Source organism: Podarcis filfolensis, assembly GCF_964270895.1.
Source record: "Podarcis filfolensis genome assembly, chromosome: 1".
NCBI classification, from domain to species: domain Eukaryota; kingdom Metazoa; phylum Chordata; class Lepidosauria; order Squamata; family Lacertidae; genus Podarcis; species Podarcis filfolensis.
Window position 1 is genome coordinate 78,947,014 of NC_139604.1, and position 11,877 is coordinate 78,958,890.

An 11,877-nucleotide genomic window follows, 5' to 3' on the forward strand; every position below is an offset into this window, starting at 1 on the left:
TAACAATAATAATAATAATAATAATTTGTATCCCGCACACCCCGGCCAAAGCTGGGCTCAGAGCGGCTAACAACAGGTAAAAATAGGCACATTCAACAACAGGTAAAAAATGGTACATTCAGCGTTTGGGGTTTCTTACATCACTCTACTGTTCCACTACCATGGGTCGCCACCTTCAGTTGAAAGTCCTATCACAGCAAGTGCAACAAATCCATCCAAAGGCTCAGTAAATTTCACAATATTGACTTTCAAAATATGCCTGACAAATGCAATCTTTCAGTGGTACTGGTTGTAAGGCAGGGTGGTTGAAGATGGGATGCAAAAGCTGACCCTCACCATATACTACCACCATGGAGAACATTTTTGTTAAAAAAGTTTTAAAAAAGCAATGTATTATTCACCATGGCAGTTGTATGCTCTGATGAAGAGGAGAGGATGACAGAACTCTCACATTTTTAACAGCTGTGTAGAAAATGAAATTTTTGAAAGTGCAGCTGCTTTCACCCCTGCATGATAAGATGCACACAACAAAATTCCACAATTGAGAGAGGAGCAAAAGCCCTTGTATCCTTTGTCTCCGGCCACCCTGGAAAAGACTAAAGCACAGGCTTTGTGACTACTCTTCTTCCAACAATTAAAACCAAACATCTCAAACAACAAATCATTAATGTACGTTGATCGCTTTACTGGAGCAACTGAATGTGCACAGTGTGAGAACAAGATGCTAGACCAAATGGGCCGCTGGCATGATCCAGCAGGAAACTTGATTTAAAAAAATGAAACCCGAATATGGTCCATTAGTGCATCTCCTTTCTTGCATGTGCTGAAGTCCATGCAATAAAATAAATATTTTTTAGATTAAATGTGTCACTTTTGGTTTTTCCTAAAGTTGCATTAATATTTATTATCAAATAAAGGACAGATTTTTATTTCATTTACTAAAAAAGCATAGAGAGATTCCAGATGGGATCCAAAGGTGTGAGCAGAAAGCGCTTCTACATTTGCATGTGGGACTGCTGATTTCTCTCTTCCCTTCCACCTCCAACTGGATTCTCAGGAGTGCTTTGTTGGAGGTTGTAATGGATTGCAGCAGGAAGACGAAAAACCTTGGCAAATACACGCAGTGCCACATGTGGCCCTCTGCATTGTAAACTAGACATATGTATCATGCAAAATAAAACACACAAAACTACTCAACATATTCTAAATAAGATAGCTACTACTGAAGCAATATCAACTTGAAATTAAATCAGAACTATAACCAGTCAGCTGTCACTTAGAGCCACTTTGAAACCTTTTCATTAAATGTGGAGAAGTTAGGGGTAAACCATAAAACACATAACCAGGGATTCTAGAAGGGAGAGGTGAAATTGATTCTTAACTAGCAGCATAGTAAAAGATAGCATGTTTCAATACGTGTTAATATCATAAACAAAGAAGGGCAAAGGTAAATAATGATAATAGCAATTAACGTATTTTGTAGATTTTAAAGAGGGTCACAAATTAATACTGGAGCATTAATACCATGCATTTTAAACATAAGATTAAATGGTATTTAAGACATTATTAATGAAAGCAAAGGCAATTTAAACTTACGGACACTATAGACTTAAAAAAAAATTAGTTGCATTTACCTTGTACTAAGACTTGCTGTTTTTATTCCTGGAGGTGACTCCAATCCTTCCCCTGGCTTTGATGATTTCTCTCTGTTCATTTGCTGCAGTATTGAGTTCAATTCACTAATGACATTAGCCTTTGGGCCTGAGAGAACTGGGCTTTTAACCTCCGTTACATCACCCCATAGCTTAGAGGTCCTTTGCTGTACAACTTTAGCCATACCGGGCTGTGCGCTGATAGGAGGTGGGGGTGGGGCAGGTGGAGGAATAACAAAACTATCTACAGTTTCTTCAATTAGCGCATCCTTGTAAAGTGCATTGCTTTTGTTGATTATGGGCTTCATTTTTGGCTTAGGAGGTACTGGGGGTTTGTCCACCAGAAATGTTTGCCCATCTGCATAGACTGTACAAGTATCCAAGTTCTCACCACCTTCAGAGGATAAGGTAGAGATGCTGGACACAGTTGAGATAGTGCTGGTTGTCTCTAGGTGATGGTCACTACTGCTTCGACTGTCCACCTCTTCAATCCCAGAGTCAGTGACATTATCAAAATTTTCAGGCGGTGGTAAAAATGAGGCAGGCAAACAGTTTGAAAGACCCACTGGTTTCTTACTGTCTATTGAATTTGAGGGTTGAGTAGGATTGAATGAAGCAGGCGGAGTTCCATTTTTTCTGTGTTTGAGCAAGTCTGTTAGTGCAGAGCCTGGGACAGAATGGTCATCAGGGATATCAAAACTGTTAGCAAATTCTAAAGGCGGTGGTAATGGCTCAGTAAAGATGAAATCTTCATCAAGATCAACAGATGCTAAAGGGGGTGGAGGGATACGGAACGGTAAAATGATTGGATCATCAACGGAGCCAACTGCTACAATAGTTTTGCAGGGAGATGCAGGTAGCTCAGGCATGTCAGCTTCATCTAGTCCACTTTCTGCTGTTTCTGTACTTTCCTGCGCCTCTGGTGGAGGCTTTTCAGTATCCACATCTATCTCAGCACTTTCCTCTTCCTTTTCATCAGGGGTATCATTGGACTGTGCTGTATCTACCGTATGAACCATGAGCAAACCAGCTGACTTCTGCTGTGAGGTATCCACAATATTTATCAGCATGTTCTTCTTTTCTTCAGGCCTCCTCTCCTTCCCCGTATCGGTCTCATATTTGTTCTCCGTCTCCTGCCGCCTTAGTGGACCACGCGTATTTTGCCTAGCAATTGTAGCTGTCACTGGAAATGTAGTTTCGATGTTGGACCTCATCTTTGTATCTATATAAAGGGGTTTATTAAGGTCTGCTTTGCCAGATTCTCCTTTCCCTGGAATTTGCTGGGTTTGTTCCTTCATGGCTCTATCTCTGGCAGAAAGGGCAAGGGCTAAAGGTGAATTTGGATCCAGTAATTTCCCTGTGAGTGGATGAACATAGTTATCCAAACTGGACATACCAGCATTCTGAGTTGCCAACACATTATTTTCTGAACCCATTGATGTTGGGGTTGAAGGGTTTGGTGTCCTTGCATCACTTTGATTACTTGATTCACTGCTATTAAAAATATTTTCAGGCTCTCTAGGTGCTGGGATAGGAGATGGTGATACAAGTTGCCTAAAGTTGTCTTCATTACCAAACATTCCCTCATCACTAAACTTAGACTGTCTCAAACGTGGCATTGGAGGCGACAGCCCAACATCCTCATCTCCCAAATCTGTGGAAAGGAAAGCTGGAGAGTTACGCCTGGCTTCTAATCTTTTCTCCCTATCCCTCACTGCCCCTGCAATGGCTGCTGCAAATGGACTACTGACAGTCAAGTTATCTTCAGGTCTGAGCTGTCCTGGTTGCTCTGAAGACTGTGGGTCAATTTCCATGCTGCTTCCTTGACTACTTTTCCCACTACTGCTGGTAGATGGCTCTTTAACAATGATAGTTGGAATTGGAATAGAGCAGGTTTTTTCTGGACTATCCTCAACATTAGATTGTTTCACTAGCATTCCCTTCCGTCTTGCTGGCTTGGCTGGGACATACACTGCTTTGCTTGCTATTTTTCCAACTTCAGAGTATGGGTTCTCCGGCATCTGACCTCTCTTGTTTCTGAAGCTTGCCTGAGTTGAGGCATTTCTGCTATATAAGTCCTCAGAATCTAGAGAATAACGGTCCATCTCTCTCCGGTAATATATCCCTTTGTCCCTTATCACCGTTCCCATATTTTCAGATCTACCTGAAATAGCTAACTTTGCACCTGAATTCTGATTAAATGCAGGCTTAATTGTCCCATATATTCTAGACACTGGAGATTTGGGGGAGTTGTAAAGAGAAGGAGATGGAGGTGGTGGTGATGGAGGTAAAGACTGTGGAGGAGGAGGGATATCTTCAGAGGTGTCTGGCATGGATAGACTTCTGGTAAATTTTAGCATGGGAGGAGCCAAAAATTGCCGTTCTTCCTCTGTTATCCCTTTAAAAAAATCACAAGCTACAATTTTTAAATTGCTCTTGAATTTTAATTATCATCCATTGTCACCAAAGACATAGTAAACCAGGTACAGAAAATACTGTATTATATATTACTATGCATGGTTTGGTTTTAGAATATGTCTGCAACTAGATCTTCAAGTTTACATTTTGGCTTGCCTCAGTGTCCCTATGCTGATCTTCCAGCATTTTCTTACATATATGTGCACAGAGAATTGTGCATCCCTAAAGTAATGTTTTTTATGAACTGTGCATAAAAGGAAGTGTATCAGCCAAAAGCTATGAAAGACTGGAAGAAGAAAGGAAAGCTTAAAAATAAATAAATGTATGCATGTTGGCATTTGTGAATAGGTGGCCATGCATGAAACATGATAAAACAATGTTTCTACATGGGTAAAGAGAGTGGATAGAGAGGCATTGTGAAACAACCTTCCAAACAAACATATGTAACTTTGGAGTGAGATTGCTACCTGTTGTATGAGGTGCTAGATTTCATGCTGGAAAGCTAGAAGTGAAGCACTAACCAGGGCAGGTCACAGCATGAAGCAATGGCTTCACAAGCTACTTGTGGTACTTCCTGGTTCAGACAGAGCAAAGAGATGCTCTCCTTACACAGTCTCTGAAGTAATAATTAATATAGCTGGCTTGCTGGTTTGTGTTCAGGATGAAACAACAGCAGCAAGAGGGTCTATCTAAGCTATGGGCTGATTGCTATTCCTTGTAATAGCTGATAATATACATTTCTTTCACTGTATTTCCCATAACTATTTTTATGTAGAGAGTTGCAAAGAAAAACTTCATTATTTCACCAGGGAACAGAATATCCCTTCAAACATAAAGGAGAAGAAAGGACAAGAAAAACGTTGCCTCTCAGCTTTAGCTCCCATATTGCAACCTATTCTAATTAAAGTTTTGTGTTAAATGTATCTTTTCGGTCTCTGCTTGCCATTGCTATTACAGCAAGAATAGCAATTGAAATTGTGGGGAATAAGACCTTTGACTAAGTTTCCAATATGACTAAAACAACATCATTTTGCAGAAAAATACATTTCCATAAAGCATATGTTGACTCTGTTTAAATTCCTCATTGTACAACCAAATACTTCTACAGCAAAATGGACCAATTAATATATATTTTCCTAAAGCTTTCTGTCATTATTTTGAACAAAAATACCATCTTATCACATACACACAGATTATAAAACACAATTTTAGCAAAGAAGAATGATTTCATTTAAGACTAACCTCTGAGTAACTTTTACCAATAGTCTTTTTAAAAATTCTTCTTCTTTTTGTAGTACGAATTTGGCATTGTAATATAAACAAAATTATATACATGGAAATCAGAATGCTACAACATTTTCAAATGTGCAAAAGTAGATGCTTTTGATTCAATAAACATAAAATTTAAATGTGTATTAAATTTGGTTTGGATTTTACCATGCTTTATAGGGATTGTCTGCTGTTGGTTACTTCATTACTTATTAATTTTGTAATTTATAAATGCATTTTGTATGCTAAGAAATTCTGATATTAAGCAGTAAATAAATATTTGAAATAAACAAGCTAAAAAGCAATGAATTACTTAAGAAATTGTATATTTCAAAGAGCACAAATTCCAGTTGTAATATTCAGTTAATGTTACTGACAGACACTGGCCTCAGTGGCGTCGCAACGGGGGGTGCGGGGGGGTGCACTCCCGGTGCCATGTCTCCAGGGGTGACAAGGCGGCGCCCCACTGCGGTGGCGTGAGCAATCATCATGCCGCTGCAGCCACGAACACAAGCACGCTACGTAGTGGTTTGCTGGCGCTGCTTACGGCTGCAGACACATGTAGAGGATCCTCCATTCGTGGCTGCAGCCAAGAGCAGAGGATCCCGGGACCCCGCCGCCAGCAAACTGCTACATAGCGCGCTTGTGCGGCGTCGCTACATACGGCACATGCGTCGTATGTAGTGACACTGCACATGTGCGCTACGTAGCGAGGCCCCGGCCCTGGGTGCACATCATGTTTGCCGCTCCGAGTGCCCGAGCGGCTTCCTCCGCCACTGACTGGCCCGGTTCACATGTCACATGATATCTTAGTTACAACTAGCTATGGTTTATTGTGAATGTGCTGCTGAATGCTTCTAAAAAGCAGAGATGCTTTGCTCTTCTGCTGCTCATGCTGTGCTTCCGCGAAACAAGCCATGGTCTGGTATGCCATGTTGTCTAAACCTGGACTCATAATTTGTTTTCCCCAAAGTGGTAAGCCAATAACAAACCTTGGCTTCTGCTCATGGTTTGTTTGGATAAAAATAAACGATGAACTTGTGAAGCAAAACCACATCTTGTTTCACGGCAATGCGGCAGCAGCAGGAGCAGAGGGGGAGGAGCAAAATACCTGCCATTTCTCAAACATGCATTAGCATGCTACTCTCTCACATTAAAGTACAGCTTATTTTATGGTTCAATATGACATGTGAACGCGCCAGTTTGTTCTCACGCAATGGCTATTTGATCAAGACTCAAAATCAACCCATGAACAAATGCATTTGAAGCAAACACTGTAAGCAATTGTTGAAAATAATGAAATGTCGCTTGTAGAAAGTTTCATTTTACCTATTGATTTTTGTCTTCTCACGGTACCTCGTGGTACACCCAGAAACGGGCCTTGGGAACTCCCAGGGACTGTTGGTGGCATCACAGCAATCCCTTGTCTCTCATACATAGACTACAAAAAACAAAAAGAAAAAATAATTGTAACTGAAGCCATAATTTAATGTTCTGTTTCATTCTCACATATAAGCCTGGTTTACATAATACCTTGGGCAGTATGGCTCCATGTCTTCATTGTCACTTTCATGCCATTCTATCATCTATCTATCTATCTATCTATCTATCTATCTATCTATCTATCATCTATCTGTCTGTCTGTCTATCTCTATCTTTATCTCTATTTCTATCTCTATTCCTGACCATGTCAGGAGGAACAGATTGCATGCTGGTGACTGGGGCAGATGTGAATAGTGTGGTTAGTAATGATGTAATTTGGCCTAGGCAGATGGATTATATGTTACTGGAGCAGAACAGTAACATTTACAGCAGGTAGTGGCAAAATACATGCTACACTTCAAAGAAACATGTCAACTTGGCCATAGCTTTGATATTCACTTCAAATAATAAGTGACAATTTGGGAAAAAAATACATTATACTCTACACAATTTGGCCATTATTTTGAGACATCCAAAATATTTGTTTCATTGGATATTTGGGAAATTGGGCAGATTATTTCTATATTACACAGCAAAACGGCAACACAAAAAGGTAGGTGAAGGATCTATTCAGAACCAGACAACTGGGATGAAGGAAAACCTGGCTAATGGTACCAAATGCATTTGTAGACTAAAGTATGTCTAAGAACAGACATCCCCTTTGAAGAAAAGCACTTATAGGAAAGGATTGTTATCTTCTTCAAATGGTGGTATGTGCTACCGTACACATAGGTGACCAGAATATTGCAAAGTAAGAACTGAGAGTAGAAGCCATTAATGTAGAGCAGGTAAGGCACCATTCAAAACCCTGACTTGTGTCTGACATCAATTATTAGATAATTATCCTGCACACCTCTCCTAAACATCTCAAGTTAGGAAAAGGAATATAAACAAGTAAGCCATAACATGCTATCCAGAAATCAACAGGTCTACAGCCACAATGCGCTAGTATTCAGCTCTGGTATGAAAAATCCCCCCCCCCCCGAAGAAACAGAAGTATATTGTTAAGTCCCCGTGACGCCTTGATATACATGGTTTCTTAAGGAAAAGGTATGGGAATTGAGGTCATATCCACAGAGGACTGGCCAGGTGGTACAAACTGTTAGACAAGAGTAGAGCAAAAGACTGCAGAATCCGTCCCTCCAAGGGTCTCTTCTTATACTAGGTCTGCATGACAGTTTCTTGTCTGCACCTTGGTATGTGCCACTTGTGTTGACATCAAACAAAGAGTCAGAGCTCCCGGGACTAAGGAAGTTTAGCAGTGCACCCAAGAATAAGCAGGAAAAGGAAACACTCTACAATACAATACAATCACATTTATTCAGAAACCTCAGAACAGAACTAGAAACTTGTTTTCCTTGTTCATTTACAGGGAGTAATAAAGAGATAACAACCTAAGGTATACTGTGAAAGGATAACGTCTTCTATTAGAAGACCTCACTAGTCTTCTCAGGTGACCTCAACAGTCCACAACACATTGACCTCAATCTTCTTTCTCTTCCTCCCCCACAACAAACACTGTGAGGTGAGTGAGGCTGAGAGATTTCAGAGAAGTGTGACTAGTCCCAAGGTCACCCAGCAGCTGCATGTGGAGGAGCGGAGACGAGAACCCAGTTCACCAGATTACGAGTCCACCAATCTTAACCACTACACTATACTGTTTTTTATACAGTCATACCTCGGGTTACAGACGCTTTGGGTTGCGCGATTTCAGGTTGCACACCGCGCCAAACCCAGAAGTACCAGAATGGGTTACTTCCAGGTTTCAGTGCTTGTGAATGCCCATAAGTGCTAAATCACGCTTTGCGCATGCGCAGAAGCACTGAATTGCGACCTGCATGTACGCAGACACGGTACTGCGGGTTGCGAATGTGCTTCCTGCATGGATCACATTCGCAACCCGAGCGTCTACTGTATGTGATTGGGTCTCACGTTTTTGGCTGTACTGGTGTACCTCTGGTTATGAACATAATTTGTTCCGGATATCTGTTCTTAACCCAAAACCGTTCTTATCCTGAGGCGCACTTTCACTTATGGGGCCTCCTGCAGCCGCTGCGTGACTTCCACTCGTATCCCGGGGCAAAGTTTGCTACCAGAAGCACCTACTTCCGGGGTACCAGAGCTCATAACCCGAAGTGTTCGTAAGGAGGACGGTACGTAACCCAAGGTTCCACTGTATTGTTACTTGGAGTGAGACAAAACATGAGCCAGAGTCACATACAATACTACAGATACCTTCAGAAAAATGCTGAATGCAGCACACCAACAGCTAACTAGCAGTTAACAGGCAATTTGTAAGACCAAATTTATGTGCAAGTATGTGAGAAAACTATGCACATAGCTAGAGATTTCTTTTGTTTCCATTGCAGTGGCTCACACTCCTGAATTTGCAAGCACTTTTCAATTTAAAATGCAACCTGTCTCCTCATTTCTCTCTCTCTCTCTCTCTCTCTCTCTCTCTCTCTCTCTCTCTCTCTCACACACACACACACACACACACCAAGCTTTACTCAAAAATTCACATTTTTTTCATTTTAATGATGGATTTGCGGCTGTCCTCCAGTCCAGAACCTAGACTCAAATCTTTTCTTTAAAAACAAAACAAAATACACAAATAAAAGCAGCAGATGTATCATAATCTATTTTCCTCCTGAAAGAAGAATACAGCACATTTGAAGAAAGCCCGTCTCCACTCCCCAACTCCCCCCCAAAAGTAAAAAATGCTTCCTAGAGGAAGTAGATGCTAAACAGCTGGAATTTTATGCGAGAAGAAACAAGACCACTGAATAACATAAATAATTTTATAAGGCATAAGTAGTGCATAGAGAATAAAAGTGAAAACGATTATTTTGCAAATGAACAGTGAGAGAGATAAGAAGTGGGGTTCATTCCATAGCTTTACTGAAAGGCCAGCTCTATCAGACACTGCCTGTCCCTAAACTGATTCCATTCCGCGTTGTCATGATAATAACTACTATTTAAACTTTAAGAATTGGCCTCTGAGTTTCCCCACCTTCATCCCCTGGACACTTTCCCTTCTGTGCTGTTTCTTTTTTGTTGTAAGCTGACAGACAGTGACTATCTTGATTGTATGCAAGCCACTCCAGGAGCCTTTTTGGCTGAAGACTGGGGTATAACTTTTCTAAAGAAATTTAAAATTAAAAAGATTTTTTTAAAAAACAATGGGTTGGGGAAGATAAGTTGAGGTGGACAGGTGGACAGTCTCAATTCTTCCAAAATATTATCAAGAGATTATGCTTCTGTCCTCTGGCACTTTACTTTCTGGGAAAAGCTAAACATCTGCCTCAAGCACCTGAAAAGCACAGAATCAGAAGTTCCTGAAGTGTTACTAGGAGCCACAGAATTTAATGCCATCTTTTGCCCTGCAAACTGTGACTTGAAGGAGATACAGTTCAGAAACCGTATCTTTATACAGTGAAATAAACTGTTATCCCAAAAGCTTACTGGAAAAGGGAAAACTTTAGACTAGCTAGAAGTATCAAAGCCAGAGCCGAGCAAGACAATCAGAAGTTTCATATTTCTTTGGCATGCCTTCCCTGAGGAGGAGAATATTTATTATTCCATCCAACTGAGGTCATTACTTCCTGTACGCTGTCCATCACCAACCAGAACACACAGCAATCCAACTAACAGCAGGTCAGTTTCTCCCTTAATTCTTTCTGCCTCAGTAGGTGGGGAATCAAGAGTAGCGGATGCACACAACTTGTACAAAGCAGAGCCTTCCACACTAGTCGTGGTATTTGAACGAAGAGCTTCTAAAGTCATATCAAATTCTATGAATGACAGTATTTGTGAAATAGGTGGCAAATTTGTCATTCTGGACAGAACACATTTCTTGAGCAACATTTCTGATGGGAAGGAAAAGAAACACACCATACTGCACTGTAAAAAAGGTAAAAGGATCCCTGACCGTTAGGTCCAGTCGCGGACGACTCTGGGGTTAGGAAGACATTTAAGTTTATTATGTGTGATTCTTGGACAAGATCTGATTCAATATTTAGATCTATTTCATAGATCTAAATATTGCCAGTGTGGTGTAGTGGTTAAGAGCGGTAGACTCGTAATCTGGGGAACCGGGTTCGTGTCTCCGCTCCTCCACATGCAGCTGCTGGGTGACCTTGGGCTAGTCACACTTCTCTGAAGTCTCTCAGCCTCACTCCCCTCACAGAGTGTTCGTTGTGGGGGAGGAAGGGAAAGGAGAATGTTAGCCGCTTTGAGACTCCTTCGGGTAGTGATAAAGCGGGACATCAAATCCAAACTCTTCTATCTAGATACAGTCCCATTGCACCATTACAATAAATCATGAGGAAGGTTTTGATGTTGATTTCAAACTTTGGAAATTAGCCATTAAAAGGGCATTTGAATATACCATTGCTATGGATCCAGTTCAAGAATATGGTGTAACAAAGGTGTAATTTTACAGAACATGAATATATCACACTTATAGAGGTGCCTCTCGTTTACTTCAATGGGACTAACTTCCAAGTAAATTTTCCTAGGAAATAAATCTTAATCCGTTACAGTGAGGAGTGTCATTCCAGAAGGTGATCATGGGCACAAGTCAGAAGAATTAAGGATAAGTGTGCAAAAAGAAAAGGAAAGCTTGGAGGATTATCCTCTACTATTAGGAATCTGGAAAGATCTTAATTTAGTCAAAATATCAGAACTCTTAAGTACATTTACTCACATTCATATCTGTAGCCGAGGGAAAGCATCTGCTGGAAGGTCGTTGTTTAATTGTTGCCACTCTTGAGTCCACGGCTGCATTGTCTGGAATTCTTGATGGCTTGGAAACTGGTACTATTTCATCAACTTTATCTGTAACACAGAAATATTTGCTAAAATAAATCTAATTTGTCCAAAGACTGAAAATCTAAATAATGCAATGTGAAATTAAGAGTTTAACTTTTTTTAAAGATGCAAATAAAAAGGGGATTTTGGCAATTTAACAAGGCAATGCTTCAGCATCGTAAGTCGTGCAAGCCGAGCACTTTTATTGCTGCTGCGTAACATGCATGCTTTAGTTTTAAGCCTG

At 40.6% G+C, this 11,877-nt stretch overlaps 1 protein-coding gene and 1 long non-coding RNA gene across 9 annotated transcripts in view; one reads left to right on the forward strand and one right to left on the reverse strand.

Annotated features, from left to right (window-relative positions):
- Positions 1 to 5,184, forward strand: part of LOC310757911 — a 29,871-nt gene extending 24,687 nt beyond the window's left edge. Inside the window, exon 3 of the long non-coding RNA XR_014545565.1 lies at positions 4,880 to 5,184. This is a non-coding gene — a long non-coding RNA (uncharacterized lncRNA). The remainder of the gene's footprint in view (positions 1 to 4,879) is intronic.
- SHANK2 (SH3 and multiple ankyrin repeat domains 2) overlaps positions 1 to 11,877 on the reverse strand; it is a 338,706-nt gene that overhangs the window by 16,298 nt on the left and 310,531 nt on the right. For 7 of the 8 annotated variants that reach the window (XM_083601126.1, XM_083601124.1, XM_083601130.1 and 4 more), the window contains 3 exons: positions 11,530 to 11,660; positions 6,669 to 6,780; positions 1,635 to 4,050 (listed from right to left, as the gene is read on the reverse strand). In XM_083601126.1, coding sequence (XP_083457252.1) covers positions 1,635 to 4,050; positions 6,669 to 6,780; positions 11,530 to 11,660 — 2,659 coding nt within the window. The remainder of the gene's footprint in view (positions 1 to 1,634; positions 4,051 to 6,668; positions 6,781 to 11,529; positions 11,661 to 11,877) is intronic. The other variant, XM_083601128.1, reaches the window with a different exon arrangement.